General features: G+C 34.7%; 2 protein-coding genes across 3 annotated transcripts; one reads left to right on the top strand and one right to left on the bottom strand.

Annotated features, from left to right (window-relative positions):
- Nucleotides 1-7,247: 7,247 nt before the first annotated feature.
- LOC110777362 (stigma-specific STIG1-like protein 1) lies at nt 7,248-8,157 on the bottom strand. Its single transcript, XM_021981964.2, has one exon. It carries the CDS (start codon nt 8,056-8,058, stop codon nt 7,561-7,563), a length of 498 nt encoding a protein of 165 aa, XP_021837656.2. The 5' UTR covers nt 8,059-8,157; the 3' UTR covers nt 7,248-7,560.
- Nucleotides 8,158-13,860: 5,703 nt separating this feature from the next.
- Nucleotides 13,861-17,191, top strand: LOC110777364 (pentatricopeptide repeat-containing protein At4g04370). 2 transcript variants are annotated; one of them, XM_056833224.1, is made up of 3 exons: nt 13,861-16,901; nt 16,976-16,999; nt 17,122-17,191. In XM_056833224.1, exon 1 carries the CDS (start codon nt 14,001-14,003, stop codon nt 16,296-16,298), a length of 2,298 nt encoding a protein of 765 aa, XP_056689202.1. In that variant the 5' UTR covers nt 13,861-14,000; the 3' UTR covers nt 16,299-16,901; nt 16,976-16,999; nt 17,122-17,191. The 2 variants fall into 2 exon arrangements, with proteins under 2 accessions (XP_056689202.1, XP_021837657.2); XM_021981965.2 differs by having other exon boundaries at nt 13,861-16,999; nt 17,122-17,188.
- The last annotated feature ends 548 nt before the right edge of the window (nt 17,192-17,739 follow it).

Below are 17,739 nucleotides of genomic sequence, written 5' to 3'. Positions count from 1 at the left end.
AAGCAAAATTGGAACTGATGACAACATATCAGATCCATTAACTAAACCTCTGCCGCAGGCGAAGCACAACTCGCACACTGCAGCTATGGGAATCAAGCATATTGGAGAATGGCTTTGATGTCTCTGTTTAATGTTTTAAAGTTTTAGAGTTTAAATCTTTGTAAAACATTATTGGTTAATCATTCACAATAAATGAAAAGAATTCATTTTTCCATTTAATTTGTGGTTTATTAAATGATGAGTCCCTTCAATTTGACGATATATTCAAGATAGACTGTCAGGACCAGTCCTGTGACTAAGAAATGTCTATCAAGTGAACTTGAATGTCAAAGGTTGAAAATGGTCCCTAATCGAAGTTTTCTATAAAATTGGACGCATAGAAAACGTTAGACGATTAGAATGCAAGATGACTAGTAGTTCTGTTTCTTGAACTATGTGGACATGGCAATGTCATAATCATTTGCATAGATACTTACTTTGGGAAGACTAGTATCGGACAAGACCTATGAAACTTTACTGTAAGAGATGAAAGTCTGTCATAAGTAAATTTCATTAAATTATTAGACACTAAATCCTCAATACCTGAGTGATTTGAGATTACTTGTTTGAGAACTGGTTGCTTTGACGTTGACCAACCGTCGCACCGTAAAAGGAGGCTATAAAGGCGACGCTCAGGTAATCACCTATCAAACGAAGTCTAATCTCAAGATCGCAAGATTGGGATTGTCCTCCCATAAATCGGGATGAGATGCTTAAAAGTTGTACAAGGCCACTCGGAGAGCTAGAAACTGTGAAATGCATGGCCGTGCTCGGATGAATCATAGGCTATGATTATCTGTTTATTTGATCAGTTGAACTCTGAAACCGAGGAACACCTCTGGACATAATAAGGATGACAACTCTTACCTTATGTTCAAGAGCAAGCATCGAGCGACAAAGGAATTAGGAAATGCACACTTGTCCCTAAGGACAAGTGGGAGACTGAAGGAAATAATGCCCTTGGTCCAAGTATGCATTCTATGTTAAGTCTAATAAATGCGGTTCAGTATTAATTAACAAGTTAATAATTCAGTGAGATCAAGTGAGCTGAATGCCTAGCTAGAGGCCGCTTCAGTTCAAGTGGAATTAATGATATTAATCCACAGCTTACTCTTGACTGAACCCGTAGGGTCACACAAATAGTACGTAAACGGATCAAGTATTTAATGGCATTAAATACTCTATCTATGGATATTCGGAACCGACGGATCTTGGTTTCAGTGGGAGCTGAGATCGTCACAGGCAAGAAATGAATACTCCGGAAACGATGATATTACCGGAAACGGAAATATGGATCGTATCGGAAATATAAATATTATACAAGTCGTAGATGTTGCCGGAAACGGAAACATGGTACGTATCGGAAAATATTATCGGAAATGGAAATATTACCAGAATCGGAAATATTGCCGGAAACGGAAATATTGTCAGAATCGGAAATATTACCGGAATCGGAAAATAATTCCGGAAACGGAAATATTAAATATTTGTTCGAAACGGAAATTAATTCCGGAATCGGAAATGTTAAATATTGTTCGTATCGGAAATGAATTCCGGAATCGGAAATTTAATCGGAAGCGTATCGTACGAATAAGCATCGGACGAGGCCTGCCGGACGAGGCCCAGCACGAAGCCAGGCCATCGCCCAGCAAGCCAAGCGCGCCGCACAAACAGCCACGCCAGGCCCAGCGCAAGGCCAGGCCCAGCAGGCCGTGGCAGCGCGCACAGCGCGCGCAGCGCGCGCGGGAGCTGCGTGGGCTTGGAGCTCGCGCAGGCCTCGCTGCGTGGGCTGCTGCTCGTGCGCACGCATGGGCGGCCCATCGTGGCTGCCGTGTGTGCGTGTGTAAGTGTTTGTGTTCGTGCACGTTTCCTAAAACGTGCAGAGTTCGGTTAATGATTAAATTCCTAATTCTATTTGATAAATTAATTAAATTAGAGTTCTTGTAGGATTCTAGGTTTAATCAATTTGTATCTGAATAGGATTCCAATTCCCTTTCCATACCCCTATAAATATGTGGCCAGGGTTCACAATTTATAACGAGTTTCAAAGTATTCAAAGTGAGTTTTTGAGAGAAAAATTCAGCCACACATCTTGCTCAAAAGTGCCGAAAATTCTAGTACCTTAAGGGCGATTCTAGTTGGTCAATCTTAAGGCGGATCCGGACGTGCTGTGGACTATCTACGGAGGGACGACACTTGGAGTCCTAAAGACTTGTTCTTGTTCGGTTCGGGCGCAGCTAGGGAGGGCACGCAACAAAGAGTATGCATCTAAATTATGCTATATGATTATGTGTAAATAATATGTAATCCTGGGTTAATGGTTGTTTCCGCATGATTTATGTAATATCATATGTATCATAACCTAACACAAGGGCAATATAAATTACAAATGGGGACGGGGAGATTCGAACCTGAGACCTATTGTACACAGGCCCTCAGTCTTAACCACTAGGCCAAGACATCATTGGTATGTATGTGTCGTTAATGATATTATGTTCTTGCTTTTTTAATTGACTTTGTAACGTCACAAACTTTAAAATATTACTTACTGTTCTCTATAATGAATAAGCCACAAGGACAATACGATTGTAAATAGGGATGATTCAAACTCGTGACTTATCGTACCTACACTATAGATAGTGGTACTTATTGTTGGAAAAGTAGCTGTTGATTCCAGAAATAATAATAGACAAGGAGATGATATTACTTGATTGTAGATCTCATAAGAATAGCGTTGCATCGTGGTATGGAGGCCACTGCCTTAGAAGCGAATTTCGCCATCCTACCGGTGCAGGTTTATAGTGACGAACGCCCCCCAAGGTTAACGCAACACCTCTGAATTCTACACCCTGAACTCAAATGTTGGAATTGCTCAAGAACTGCTCAGATCTGTAATGGAGACATTAGGGTTTGTATGTTTGGGTCTTCTGTTTCTCCATAAATCTTAATATTATATTGTGCTAGGAAAAGAATAATAGGGAGTTTTTATCTGTTTCACAAGTAATAATTAATGGCTGCATACCTATGCACCTATCTCTAGATGCATAGGAGCCCAAACGACATCACATCATATACACATACTCATGTTTCTCTCACCTCTAACCTCTTAACATTTTCTCTCTCATCAAACCTCATTTTCTCTCTCCATTTTTAGTGCCCATGGCGAATCACCGGCGACACCACCACCACCTCCATCGTAATATCACCAACAACTCATCGGCGTCGCCACCACCACCTCCATCACAATATCACCAACAACAATCGATTTTCTCGGCGATTTCTCTCAGCGATTACCTCCATCGCCGGCGTTTTGTTCATCTGCTTCTTCGTCCTCTAATTTCTCGCCTCCTTCACCATGGCCTCAACCAGCAATCTACATAAGAGGAGAGAGAAAGAACACAAGCCGTCATGCCTACTGTTAGGGTTGGTAGGGACCGAATTTTCGACGCTCTAAGCAAAACCTATGGTAAACTTTCGACATTTTCTCTTTAATACTGTCAATATTATAAATATCAATTGATTTTATTACCAGCGATTCCAACTCGATCTGAATATATTTCATATGCCAGATTTCTTTTTCTTCTTTAGTTCATGGTCAAGGCTTCGAGGATTAGGAATAATTTTAGCCGAAGGTGCTGTCAATTTTTGCAATTTTTTTGTAAAATATACAAAAGAAATTGATGATTAGAATATTGTTGAGCAATATATTAATTCAGATAGAGATGCACTGTTTAGGAAGTAGGAGTTACTAATCTCCATGATTTGATGATTAGGTGCAGACAGGCCAAACATGGATCAAAAAGTTGTTCTAATATCTAATGGGAAGAATATAGTCAATCAGAATAAGGATAGTCGCTTATTGTTTGATTTTGTGAAAAAGTGCCTAACCACCTACCGTTTACATAGACACTTTTGTGTGATGTTCAGTTTTTCAACTCTCGTGTTCAACTTATAAAGAACTGTGTTCAAATAAATTTAACTTATAAAACTATGATATTCAACACTTTGGTGTGATGTTCAATTTCTCAAAGTCTTATGTTCAATTTATACAAAATCATGTTCAACTAAATTTAACTTATAAAACTAATATATTTCAATACTTTTGAGTGATGTTCAGTTTTTCAAGTCTCATGTTCAACTTATAAAGAATTATGTACAATTAAATTTAACCTATAAAACTATGATATCTTCAACACGTTGTATGATGTTCAGTTTCTCAAGTCTTATGTTCAACTTTATATAGAATCATGTTCAACTAAAAGGCAAGCAGCAACAATAATAAGCAGATGTTCATTATTCTTTACTATAAAAGATCAGAAGTGGCGTTGTCTAAATATTGTCATGTTCAGTTTATAATTCATCATGTTCCACATATAAAAGATGATGTTCACAAATAAGAACATTTTTAGGTGACGTTCAATTTCTCAAGTCTCATGTTCAACTTATAAAGAATCATGTTCAACTAAATTAAACTTATAAAACTATGATATGTTCATAAATAAGAACATTTTCGTGTGATGTTCAGTTTCTCAAATCATATGTTCAACTTATAAAACTATGATATGTACAATACTTTTGTGTGATATTCAGTTTCTCAAGTCATATATTCAACTTATACAAAATCACGTTTAACTAAATTTAACTTATTAAACTAATATATGTTCAATACTTTTCTGTGTTGTTCGGTTTCTCAAGCCTTATGTTCAACTTATACAAAATCATGTTCAACTAAATTTAACTTATAAAACTAATATATGTTCAATACCTTTGTGTGATGTTCAGTTTCTAAAGTCTTGTGTTCAACTTATATAAAATCATGTTCAACTAAATTCAACTTATTAAAACTAATATATGTTCAATAATTTTGTGTGATGTTCAATTTCTTAAGTCTCATGTTCATAAATAAGGATATATATATATATATATATATATATATATATATATATATATATATATATATATATATATATATATATATATATATTCGGATTTTTGGGTTTGTAAATTTAAATTATTGTTAAAATATTTAATACTCGATTCTGGAGTAAGTGTGTTTAAATCAATAATAGGTGATTTTTTTTAGAAACTAAAAAAAAAATCACCTATTGTTCTTGGTTGTGTTCAATTTTTAAAACTCAATGTTCAGTTTTAGAAATTTAATGTTCATACTATGTTTGATATCCTGTCAAGTTTATTTTTAATTAAAAAATGTTCAATGTTCAACTTTCAGAACTTAACATGGAGGAAAAAAGACAGAGTCGAAGAAGAAGTGGAGGAGAAGTTGGTGAACTCAATCCGTTTGCAATTGATGGTAGAAAATTCATCGACGAGGAGGGGTAAATAAGAACTATTAAGATGGAGAAAAGTTGCAGAGGAGAGAGAAAGAATATAGAAGAAAGAGGAACATAGAAGAACAAAAAGATTCATCAATATTCATAATTTTTTATTTTTTTAGTTTTTTATTTTCGAATCGACTGAAATGTAACGTAGTGATTAAACTTGTGCGGACGTATTAGAGTTCCTGATATATTAATTAATATTATTTAATTAGCCTAAATTATTATTTTTCAAAAGAGAAATATGAAGAAGGATATTTTTTCATGTTCATTTTTTTAATCATCGTGTTCAATTTTAGCTGCTTCACCCAGCTCATATGCACCCAGCTCTGCATGCATAGGTATGCAGCCAAAAATCTGGGGTTTTACAAGAAAGGAAACAAAACAAGATGGGTTCAAATTTTATCGGTCCACTGGGCCAATTAATCCAAATGAGTCCAAACTTAAAAAACCTCCAAATCTATTACTATATACTAAAAGAGACACCGGGAATGACACGTGTCACTTCCAGGTTAAAAATTTTCCCGCCAAAAACTCTTTCTTAAAAAGTCATATTTACTTTATTCTTCTTTTATTTTCTCTCCTTTTGTATAGATGTTTATATATGGAAAAAAAATATAGGATCATAGAATATGCCATTATTAAAAAAATTGTAATATTTAAGTCAAACTGTCCTATCAATAATAGAAAATATTCTTACTCAATATTTTGGTCAAATTAGCATATTAAATATATCAAATATTTTAGTCAGATCATCATATTAAACATATAAAATATATAATATGTAGTAAGTTAAAATATGATAAAATGAGTACATTCGAGATTATTAATTACCCAATAGATTTAAGGGATAAATAATTCTTAAAAATTTTATAAAAAAAAGATGGTCAAATAATGATTTTCAAATATCCGTGCGTGCACGGGGCCTAATCTAGTGCATTATATTTCCAACACTTATAACCATTACTCATTTACTCCGTATACACTAAACCAATTTCAAACCAAGGAGTATAGTCAACGTAAAGTTTTATTCCTGTGATAAAATAAGAGATTTTTTTGAGTCAATAAGGTCAACGGAGGAGTTCCGTAGATGGAGATCAAATTGTACAGTACTAACATTCCAAAAAAAGTATGGCGTATTTCTTGCTATAATTCCATTCAATGCTCCACTTGATCATATTTATTTTTTGATGGAAAGTAAAAATAAATAAACATCTAGTGAACATATCTCCACTATTTACGATAATGGTTCTCTAAAAATAGTTGTATAAAATCCAAGAACTAGAACTAAACATATTGACATATTGACATATTGTATACACTTAATTGTTTTTTTTTTTTTGACATGATACACTTAATTGTTATATACCAAAAACAAAATGAGCTTTAGCAATTATTTACGAGGGATTGAAATAATGTGGACAATTAAATGGATCGGAGTTTTGTAGTATAGTAAGAATTTTAACCACCTATACAAGCTAAGGATGTCCCTTGGTCACACTCTCAAGGACAATCAATCGTAAATTTCACTTTTAAATTATTCGACTGATTTAGAATACGTCGAACTAATTAAAACTCTAAGCTACTACGTACAATGCACAATCACTCTTAATATAACAAAGTAGTGTTGGATATTTATCTAATTTGGTTAATCGTGATAATTTTTGAGATAATATCATAATATAAAGGATGATATATCCTTTATACTATTATTGATTAAGTAATAATTAAGTTTTTTTGACAAATATAATAATTAAGTTGAACTTGAATGATACTACTTATGTACTCCGTAGTACCAGCTAGTTCGTATAAATAGATGCTCAAATTATGACTCAATCAAGTACTAACAATAAACAATGACTAGTACTCGTATATATTTGCAAATTCTAATTTAATTACTCCGTATAATATACGAGTAGTAAATACAAATAAAAATAATACAACCAATCTTAATTAATTTCTTAGAGTTTCCACCATCCCAGCTAATAGCTAGATTGAATGACTCCCTTTTATTTGTCCCATGCAAGCAATTTCACAAATTAATAAATATCCAACCCTTAAAGAAAACTATGGACATTAATTTGCTAGTATATAGTATATACTTATACATATGCATCTTTATGCATAACGGTTGATCCTCAAATATTCTTCATATATATGCATGCATGCATGCATCAATATTAATTTAAGAATAGTTGCACATCCCACGGTAGCAGAAGTTTCCTCTGATACATTTGTTTTGGCAACCACCACAATTCCTCCTATCATACCAAAGATTAACACACCTTCCGTTGCAACAAACCTCGGGAAATGCGCACTTTCGCCCGCACATTCCACAGTTAAGTTTATCCGTTTTGACATTAACACACCTCTTACCACAACAATCGGGACCTGAGCTTCCTTTAACGCGGCAAATCCTAGGGAAACTGTCGCATGTAACACGACCACGTCCAGCATTGTGACCACCTGTTGATTTATATGGATTAACATAATGAGGTTTTTTCTTTGAGTTGAAAAAACGACTCGATCCTTGATAGGAATCGGTTATTGTTGATCTTATAGCTTCTTTTCCTTTCTTAGGGTTTTTCTTGTCGTTGTTGTTTTTGGGTTGCGCTGTGGCAAGAGTGATGAGAAGGGCCGCCGTGAGAAGGGTTAAGACAATTGCAACCTTAAGGGACTTCATATTATCTTGCTAATTTTGTGGTATTAGAAGAATATAATTATTGTTGGTGGATATAAAGCTAATTAGAAGAGCTTGTTATAATTAAGGTTGATGATTGAATGATTTTTGTAAGGATTTGAGATGAAATATATATAGGCAAGAGATATGACACATACATGCATATAAGTTGTACGCAAAGGGGGGGGGGGGGGGGGGGATTTTCAAGCGTTTTAGGCGGCTTGAGTTTAGTGGAGTGGTCTTAGTCATATCAAACCAGAAGTTTGGTTTATACAAGAAATAAATATTTGACCTTTTTTTAATACGTCAAAGCTAATTAAGCTTCAAAATTATGCTAACTAATTATCAATTAACCATAATGAAAACATGTTTATCTTATTAATTAACCAAGATTAAAGTGATATACACTCTATATATTATTCATCAATATATTTATATACTTGTTTATTTTTTTTATGGTGTAGAGAGAGCTGCAAAGGACAAATAGTGTAGAGATCATGTGATCTGAACAGGTTTTGGTACTACCTCCAAGAACCTTTACAAACTAAGCTACTCCGTTCTTGTATATACGTAGATACACGTAGTACTACACTATTACGTATGTGCATGTTAGCAAAAGTGGATCTTAAAGATGGTCTTGGGGCCGACCCCAGAACAAGAAATTTGGTAGTTAGTGTATTTTTAGTTTCTTTCCTCCTAAAATTTGAGTAAAATAGACAAATAGTATAAATCTCATACTATATTGCTTAGTTTTTTTCCTCTGATCCCCTAATTAAACTGTTCGATCAAGATCTGTCATTTGTGTATTAGTGTGACCAGAATATCAATCATTAACCCTTTTCGAAGTTATAATTCTAAAGTTAATCAATTAAATTCTTGTATAATCTACTTTGATCAAGTTTGATACTGTTACCAATACAATCCAAGGAGTAAAGTAGAACTAAATGATACAATAAATTAATTTGTGGTCACAAATATTAGGAGGAGAGAAAATCAATTTCTTAGACATCAATTAAACTATAGCAATGTTGATAGCGCACGATTCTTTTTCCTTCCGATAAGCAAGGTATATATTCTCTATTGTGTACTAAATTGTTTAAGAGCTTTATAATACTCCCTATCAATTTAAGATACTAATGGACAGTGCCGGGGCTATAATTACGCCTTAAAAATGGGCCCTGTGCAATTTCTCAAAATTGGGCCCTCAATTCAATAATTTAATAAAAAAATCAATTTTTATTAAACAAAAAAACTTCCCTTATAAAAATTTGTCGAAATGATAAACATAAGAAAAAACACACATTAATGAATCACTTAAAAAGAGATCAGATTGGAATTTTAGCAATCAAGTTTGTATTTTTATTTGTGAAAATTAAAGAACTTTTTTATATATATAGGGAAATTAGGGTGAGAAATAACGGTTTAATAATCAATTTCATTGTAACATTGAAGATTAATTTGTTGAAAATGATATTTGATAACGATTTGAAGGAAGAAATTAAATTGGAGATGAAAGGTTTTTTTTGAAAGTTGGATGAGATTATGAGAATAGAGAAGAAGGGATGAATGTTTGTTTCCCAGTAATCGACTAATTGGGAATCCCAACTGATTGCATTGTAATCTCCACGGAATTATAAAAAAAAAAAAAAAAAAAAAACTCAGTCAAAGGACACATGTCAATGTCCGGAAACCATGCAAAATGTAGTTTTATTGCCAAGGGGATTCGAACCCCATACCTTTTGTACTTATCATGTTACCTTAACCAATGCTCCATATTAGTTTTCATGTACATTTAGGAAACTGTTTACACTATATTTAAAATTAAAATTTGAGGGCCCTGTTCCGTCGCTCACCCCGCGCCGCCCCAGAACCGGCCCTGCTAATGGAATATATAGAAGATAATCGACCCCTCTGTTTTTTTTTAATTAGTCTCTTAACACTTTTACCGTTTTTAAGTTATTGCACCACTTCTAGTTTTGATAAACGGTAACTCATGTGCATGCATGAGTGATGATTTTCACTGTACAGTCAGTTATACTTTACAAGTTACAATCATTTAGGACTATTTTTAGGCTATATGTACTCAACACATCCAAACATATTAGTAAGGAAATAACCTAAACGGTAGCATTTTACTCCGTATAGTATAACACTATAACTGATTATCATATCACTACAAAAATTTGTATCTTTTATGACAACCTAATAACGACGGGTAAAAATCCCGTCGTAAAAGGGTTTTTGCGACGGGGATAACAACCAACAAAGACGGGAACAACCGTCGCAAATGTCTTTTACGACGGGTTAACGACGGGATTTACCATTAACGACAGCCCCCTTTTATGACGGGTTCGCGACGGAAAATCCCGTCGTTAATCAACAATTATTGGCCTTTTGCGACGGGATTTCCCGTCGTTAATAGTATAAGTTTTTGTAGTGTAGTGTATACTCCCTCTGTCTCTTAATACTCGATCCGATTTGACTTTTTGCACTATTCACACAATTCAATTTTACCTATTTTATTTCTAGTATATGAAAATAAATGTTAGTATATAATATATGGTAGGCTTCATCTTAATATATATTTTCAAAATATTAATATTTTTATAAATTTTTATAATATGTAGTTAAAGAAATTAATGGTCAAAGATGTATATTGACAAGCGTATTCGGTCAAAACAGGTCGAATATTAAGGGACAAAGGGAGTACTTTCCTAGTACCATCACAATTGTACATAGAAAATTATCGAGAGTTAAAAAGAAATGTATGTGACCGACATACAAAGAGATCAAGTAGTTATTTTTGAGATATTTATTTATCATTCATGAAAGTATATATTCAAACCAAATTAAAGGAATTATCCATGACTTTATGGATGTGAACAAGACTATATAATTGGTGTAGGCCAACTTTCCAGCTTGGATTTAGCTACCAGTTGCACCAATGCCTATTGACCTAATTACTTACGTGGAAATTAAACTCTAAACTTCTTTTAAGTTCTTAGTTAGTCGTTTTCTAAACCGTTATCCAAGCACTTTTATGTTTTGTACTTGTCAACTCTTTTTTCTATTAAATTTCGTCTTCCAAAAGGGGTGTGCAAAAATTGATCCGGACCGAAAAAATAGACCGAATCAGACCGGACTGAAGGCAACTGGTCCGGTCTCCGGGTCGAGAAATATCAATTTCCGGTCTGGTCCGGTCTAAAACCCGATTTTGGACCGGATCGACTTTTTTTAATAAAATATAATATAAACTATTTAAAAATTAAATTATCTCATTTAATATGTTGTAAATATTAATATATTGTGATATATTTTATTTTAGATTCCAAAAAGGCCTTAAACATTTGATTTTTTATACTTCCTCCGTTCCGAAAATATCGCACCATTTGTTTTTTACACTATTCACACTACGACTTTGGCCATTTTTTGTGGTTCGTACGTAAGAAAGTTTTAGTCATGTGAGGTCATGTTAGATTCGTATTGATATATATTTTCCAAATATTAATTTTTTATAATTTTTGCTTTCACACGATGTGAGATATTAAGAGTCAAAGTAAGGCTTAGAGGAGTGAAAGTCAACCATGGTGCGATATTTCCGGAACGGAGGAAGTATATATATTTTTTCTTTTTTGCCATAATTTTTAGAAAAAATAAAAAATATATAGAAATAGGTCTACAATCGGTCCGGTCCGGGTTTTGGACCGATTTTTCCGGTCCGGTCCGGGTTCGGTCCAAGCATAATCGGTCCGGTCTTTGGGTTTTAAATTATCAAAATTTCAATCTTCGGTTCGGTCCGGATCGGTCCGGTCCAGTCCGGGTTTGGACCGATGAACACCCCTAGTTTACACTATTATTATTAATTAATTTTATTTATTGTTGACTGTATATATGTCTTCATCAAAAATTACTATTTATTAGAGGGAAACATAATACGAGTATATTATTTTTCTACTACCTTGGGGTATACGTAATATTTGGAATTGAAGTATTATTGTAACAAAAAAGTTTAAATTCCAAGAACAATTGTGAAATGTGATTGTTCATGTATATGACTATATGGTATATATTGTGCCTTAATTTGCTTAGAATTTTACCATACGTTTCTCTATCATTCTATGTTTATGGCCACATTGTCTGATTACGTATCTATTGATGTATCACTGCTTTACTTTGACTTTAATTATTAATTAGGATTATATATTGCCTATCTCATGTCATGTTGCTATCGTTTGACGTACGTATGTACTTGGATATTGAAATATGTTTCTGATTGAGCTTAAACTGTCATTAATTAATTAGAAGTTGGGTGAGTTCTTGATCTAGTGGTTAATTGTCATTGCTGATTCGGTTTAGTTAGGTTTGTAGTTCGGTTTTTATCCAAATAACTTTCACCCTTATATTGGATAGTTAGAACTTAGGACCATTTATATAGTTCTTTTCATTAAATGACATTTTAGTCGATTTTACAAATTCTATTTTGTTGAAGGTCATTATGAGACTTAAGTGACCGAGTAGCAGTGGCAGCTTCAGAAAATTTTCATTACGTGTTCGAAATTTTCGAACATATATGACACAACTTAGTTATTGATATCATTAAAAGGGGAAAAAATATAATAAAATCAAATATTTCTGTCCCAATGTTAAATTAACAATAATAAAATGGGTTGCCCAAGGGAAAAAAAAAAATGAAAGAAATGTCATTTTCATCCAAATGTATGAACAAAATAGCAAGAAAACAAAAAAGTTTGGGGCAAAGGGTTCGAACCCGTGACCAAAACACAAAAGCAAAGCACTACCTACACGCGGGTTAAGTACCACTAAGCCATCAACATTTATCTTTCACATTAAGCGCAAAATATTATATATACTTAGTTTGTTTTCTTCAGATTTACAGATTTTTCCCAGATGCCAGTACGGGTTCAGTTGAACCCACTGAACCGTACTGGCACCGCCACTGCCAAGTAGTGTGTTGTTTAGGTTCCAAAATGCGCTTCTTATACGATCGCCGTATACATTCCTCAAAATTTTGGGGGGTTTTTCGAGGACTAACTCTAAATTCGATTAAAAAAAAAAAAAAACAGACACACTAGCGTCATATTGCATATTTTTTAAGTCATTGGTGCATATCATGAAAATAATCATGCCACAACAACTATTCTAATTTATTGGTATTCAACCACTATTCGCCCAATATGGTGCTCATTAACGGCCTACATGCACCATCTCGCCAAGCAACAGAGCTCATCAAATGCCTACACATACCTATCTCGGCAACATGGGGGTTCATCAAGTGCCTACAATTACCTACATGCTTATAAAATTTCCAATCATTTAGGAATCAAACTCAACAAGGGCACAAAGAAGAAAATTTAGCTCGTCGGTTTTATAACATTAGTATTTTAAGCATGCTAGTGTCCTTTTTATTTGTGACGCATATATGTCGAAAATGTACACGATTCTTATACGCAATCCTATCATAATCATAGTACTCTCCGTCTCTTTTTATTCTTTACGTTTTTCTTTTTGAGTGTCTCATAATATTCTTTACATTTCCTTTTATATTATCACATAAATGCTTTAATATTCTATCAAAATTTGTGTCTATGATTATTTTAACCAATTAAATTCGTTAGGTCATTTAGACCCTGTTCTTTTGGACTTTATTGCAGTTCCATTCAGTTCAGCTTCATTCAGTTCAATTCAGTTCAGTTCAATTCAATTCAGTTTAGTTCAGTTCAGCTCCATTCAGTTCAGTTCAGTCAAACAAAGTTCAGAAGAACAGGGCCTTAATCTGTCACACTTTTTATATTGTGACATTAAATTTTTCTCATTAAACGTAAAGAAAAAAAGAAAAAACGAGGAAGCATTTTTTAGGCGGGATTTGTTTTTTTGTACTTTTTTAAACGGATCATCTACTCTCTAATTTTAAACTACCCACTAAAATGAGCAGGCTTAAGGCTCACATAAGACCATCAGCGCGGCCACAACCACAACCACCACCGCCTCCGCCGTCAACCACCACAACAAAGTCATTCAATTCAACCATAAACCGCCTTTCCTCGGCGGGTTCTCACCGTGATGTACTCACCACCTTTTCTACAATGCTCAACTGCCATACTCCTCCAGATGCTCACACTTACCCCTGTCTTTTCAAAGCCTGCACTTTCCTCAACAAATTTTCATTTGGGATTTTATTACATCAGCGTATTATCATTCATGGGTATTCTTCAGATTCCTACATTTCATCTTCTTTGATCAATTTCTATTCGAAATTTGGTCGAGTAAAGAATGCACACAATGTGTTTGATTTAATGCCTGAGAGAAATGTAGTTCCATGGACTTCTCTAATTGGGTGTTACATGCATTCTGGGGATGTTAATAAGGCGTTTCGATTGTATAATTTGATGAGATATGAGGGAATTTCACCTAGCTCTGTTACCATGTTGAATATCTTATCTGGGGTTAGTGAAATTCCATTGTTGGAGTGTTTACATGCTACTGTAGTTCAGTTTGGTTTGATTTCTGAACTTAATTTGGTTAATTGTATGTTGAATTTGTATGGAAAATGTGGGAGAATGAAAGCTGCTAGGGACTTATTTGAAGCAATGTTTGAGAGGGATATTGTTTCATGGAATTCTTTGGTTTCTGGTTATGCTCAAGATGGGAACTTTGAGGAAATTTTGAAGCTGTTTAAGAGAATGAAGAGTGATGGTACTATTGGCCCTGATCAACAGACGTTTGGTACGCTTTTGAGCGCCTCCGAGACTTTTCAAACTGATGTTGATTTGGGAAGACTGATTCATGGACAGATTATAACTTGTGGATTGCAAGTGGATGCACATTTAGCAACCTCACTTGTGGTCTTATACTCGAAATGTGGAAACGTTTGCAGTGCATTTAGAGTATTCGAAAGGGTTTTGGAGAAGGATGTGATTCTTTGGACATCAGTAATATCTGCCTTTGTACAGAATGATAGTGCATGCGATGCATTGATGGTGTTTCGTCAAATGCTGGGTTCTTGTTGTACACCTTCTACTTCAACGATAGCTACTGTTATTGCTGCTTGTGCAAAAATGAGTTCACTGCTACTTGGGAAATCAGTTCACGCGTACCTACTACGTCAAAGAATGACTCTAGATATCCCTGTTCAAAATTCACTTATTACAATGTATGCAAAGTGTGGTCATTTAAGGCAAAGTCATGCTAGTTTTGACAGTATGAGTGAGAGGGACATAGTTTCATGGAATGCAATTGTTGCAGCATATGCTCAAAATGGTGATTTGTGGCAGGCTTTGTGCTTGCTTAATGAAATGAGATCAACTCTTCAACAACCTGACTATATTACCATTATTTCTCTGCTCCAAGCTTGTGCTTCCACAGGTGCCCTCCAACAAGGGAAGTGGATCCATAGTTTTGTCACTAGAACCTTTTCTCAGACTAGCATCATGGTTGGTACAGCTTTAGTTGATATGTATTCAAAATGTGGTGACCTGAAAACAGCTCACAAGTGTTTTAATCAGATGCCAAAACACGATATTGTTTCCTGGAGCACGATTATCACAGGATATGGAAGTCATGGAAAAGGGGAGATGGCTTTAAAGCTGTATTCGGATTTCCTAATTTCCGGGAATCAACCAAATCATGTCATTTTCCTTTCTGTTCTCTTCTCTTGTAGCCATAATGGGATGGTTTCTGAAGGTCTGAGCTTATTCAATTCTATGACTCGGGATTTTGGAATTAAACCAGAATTAGAGCACCGTGCTTGCATCGTTGATCTGCTCTGTCGAGCTGGAAAGATTGGAGAGGCATATGAATTCATTTGGAAAATGTTCTCTAATCCTACAACTGATGTTTTAGGTATACTTCTCGATGCATGTAGGATGAAGGGTGATGCTAAACTTGGAGAAATTGTTGCAAGAGATATCATGATGCTGAAACCTGCATGTGCTGGAAATTATGTGCAACTAGCTCATAGTTTTGCTTCTATGAATAGATGGGAAGGGGTGAATGATGCATGGAACCAAATGAAGGTTCTTGGACTGAAGAAGCTCCCAGGTTGGAGTTATACTCAGCAACATGGGGAGATTACCACATTTTTTAATGGTCAGAGTGACCATCCTCTAAATGAAGAAATGATGTGGGTCATGGAAATTCTTGGTTATCAAATGGAAGAACTGAGGTTCAATTTCAACCTGAGTAGCTGTGATCTGAATGACATTTTCAATGAAATTGATGTTTAAGGCTACGTTTGGTAGGGTGTAAAACGTTTTCGTGGAAAACGATTTTCCCCTTTTCAATCATTATACGTTGTTTGGTTTGGCAATAGATGGAAAACAATTTTCCATATCTCTCTCAAAGGTGGAAAAACCTTTTCCATTTGAAAGGGAGGGAGACCACTTTTCCTCCTTACCTCCCTTTCCCATTCCCTTTTCCATTATGTTCGCTATGGGAGAGAGAAACTAGTTTGGAATTGTATTTTCCCTTGGAAAATGTTTTCCATGGAAAATTATTACAATGAAAACGTTTTACACCAAACCAAACGGAGCCTAAATTACACGAAATTTTTGGGTGAACAAGGTCCTATTCGAACATAATACTCAGCATACTTGGAAAGTTAATTTGGTGACAGCAGTCTGAGTCATTCAGTCATCCTGAAGATTCATCTTCCAGCTGCTGTCTGGTACTGCAGACCTGTGTGCCAATTACCATGGTCTGGGGTAAATTTCCCAATCAAAGTAACACTAATTGAACATATAGATGGTTAACTTGTGCAAATATATAGGGAAGATTTTATTGTAGAAGTGATTCTTTGACAGTAAATCGGTTCACATTAGAGATGGGAAGTATGTATCTTATCTGTGTTCTACAATTCTATTCATGTTATGTGTTGACATATTGATGGTTAACTTGTGCACAGATCTATGCAGGTGTGATTCTACAGGTGATTTTGTGCTCCATTAAAAAACTAGTGACTTTAACTGATAAGTTTAGTGGCTGGGACTGAGTATGATATGATAGTACTTGGTATGAGTTATGAAATTTGAGTTTTCTATTGCGATGCAGATCAACCATTTCTGCAGGTGTATGTTCGAGTGGCATGAGTAATTGGTTCACATTAGAGATGGGAAGTATGTATCTTATGTGTGTTCTGCAATTCCATTCATGTTATGTGTTCCACCACCCTCATCCTCTTTAAAGACGGGATATTACAATCTAATATATATTCCTTAAATTATCACAAATCAACCTTAGCGTTTAAGAAGCTAACTAGACATGATTCTTGTTCTGATAGATATGATTCTAACGTTGTTGGTTGTTGCAATGGTTTGTTTTGTTTCGAAAAATATGATCCTAGTACCAGACTTATCCGTACCGTAAGGTTTTCGCTACACAACCCGGTAACCGGTACAGCCGTGAATAACATACCTCAATTGGTCGTACCAAATCGTCAACATCATGGGGTTGGGTTTGGTTTGGTTATGATTGCTGTCAGTTTTCACCTCTTTAGGATGAAAACTTCTTGAGAGAATTAGAGAGAAAATGCTTAAGAAGAATGAAGATATTATTTCATTGAATGAATTCGAATAATTACAGCAAGAACTACATTTATACAATCTGTATGCTAACTTCTATGAGGTGTTTCCACCAATCAAAACACTCTAAATGTACAGCTCATCATTC

Source organism: Spinacia oleracea, chromosome 6, assembly GCF_020520425.1.
Source record: "Spinacia oleracea cultivar Varoflay chromosome 6, BTI_SOV_V1, whole genome shotgun sequence".
Taxonomy (NCBI): Eukaryota; Viridiplantae; Streptophyta; class Magnoliopsida; order Caryophyllales; family Amaranthaceae; genus Spinacia; species Spinacia oleracea.
The sequence above is the reverse complement of the archived record's forward strand: the minus strand, read 5'-3'. Positions and strand labels throughout refer to the sequence as shown.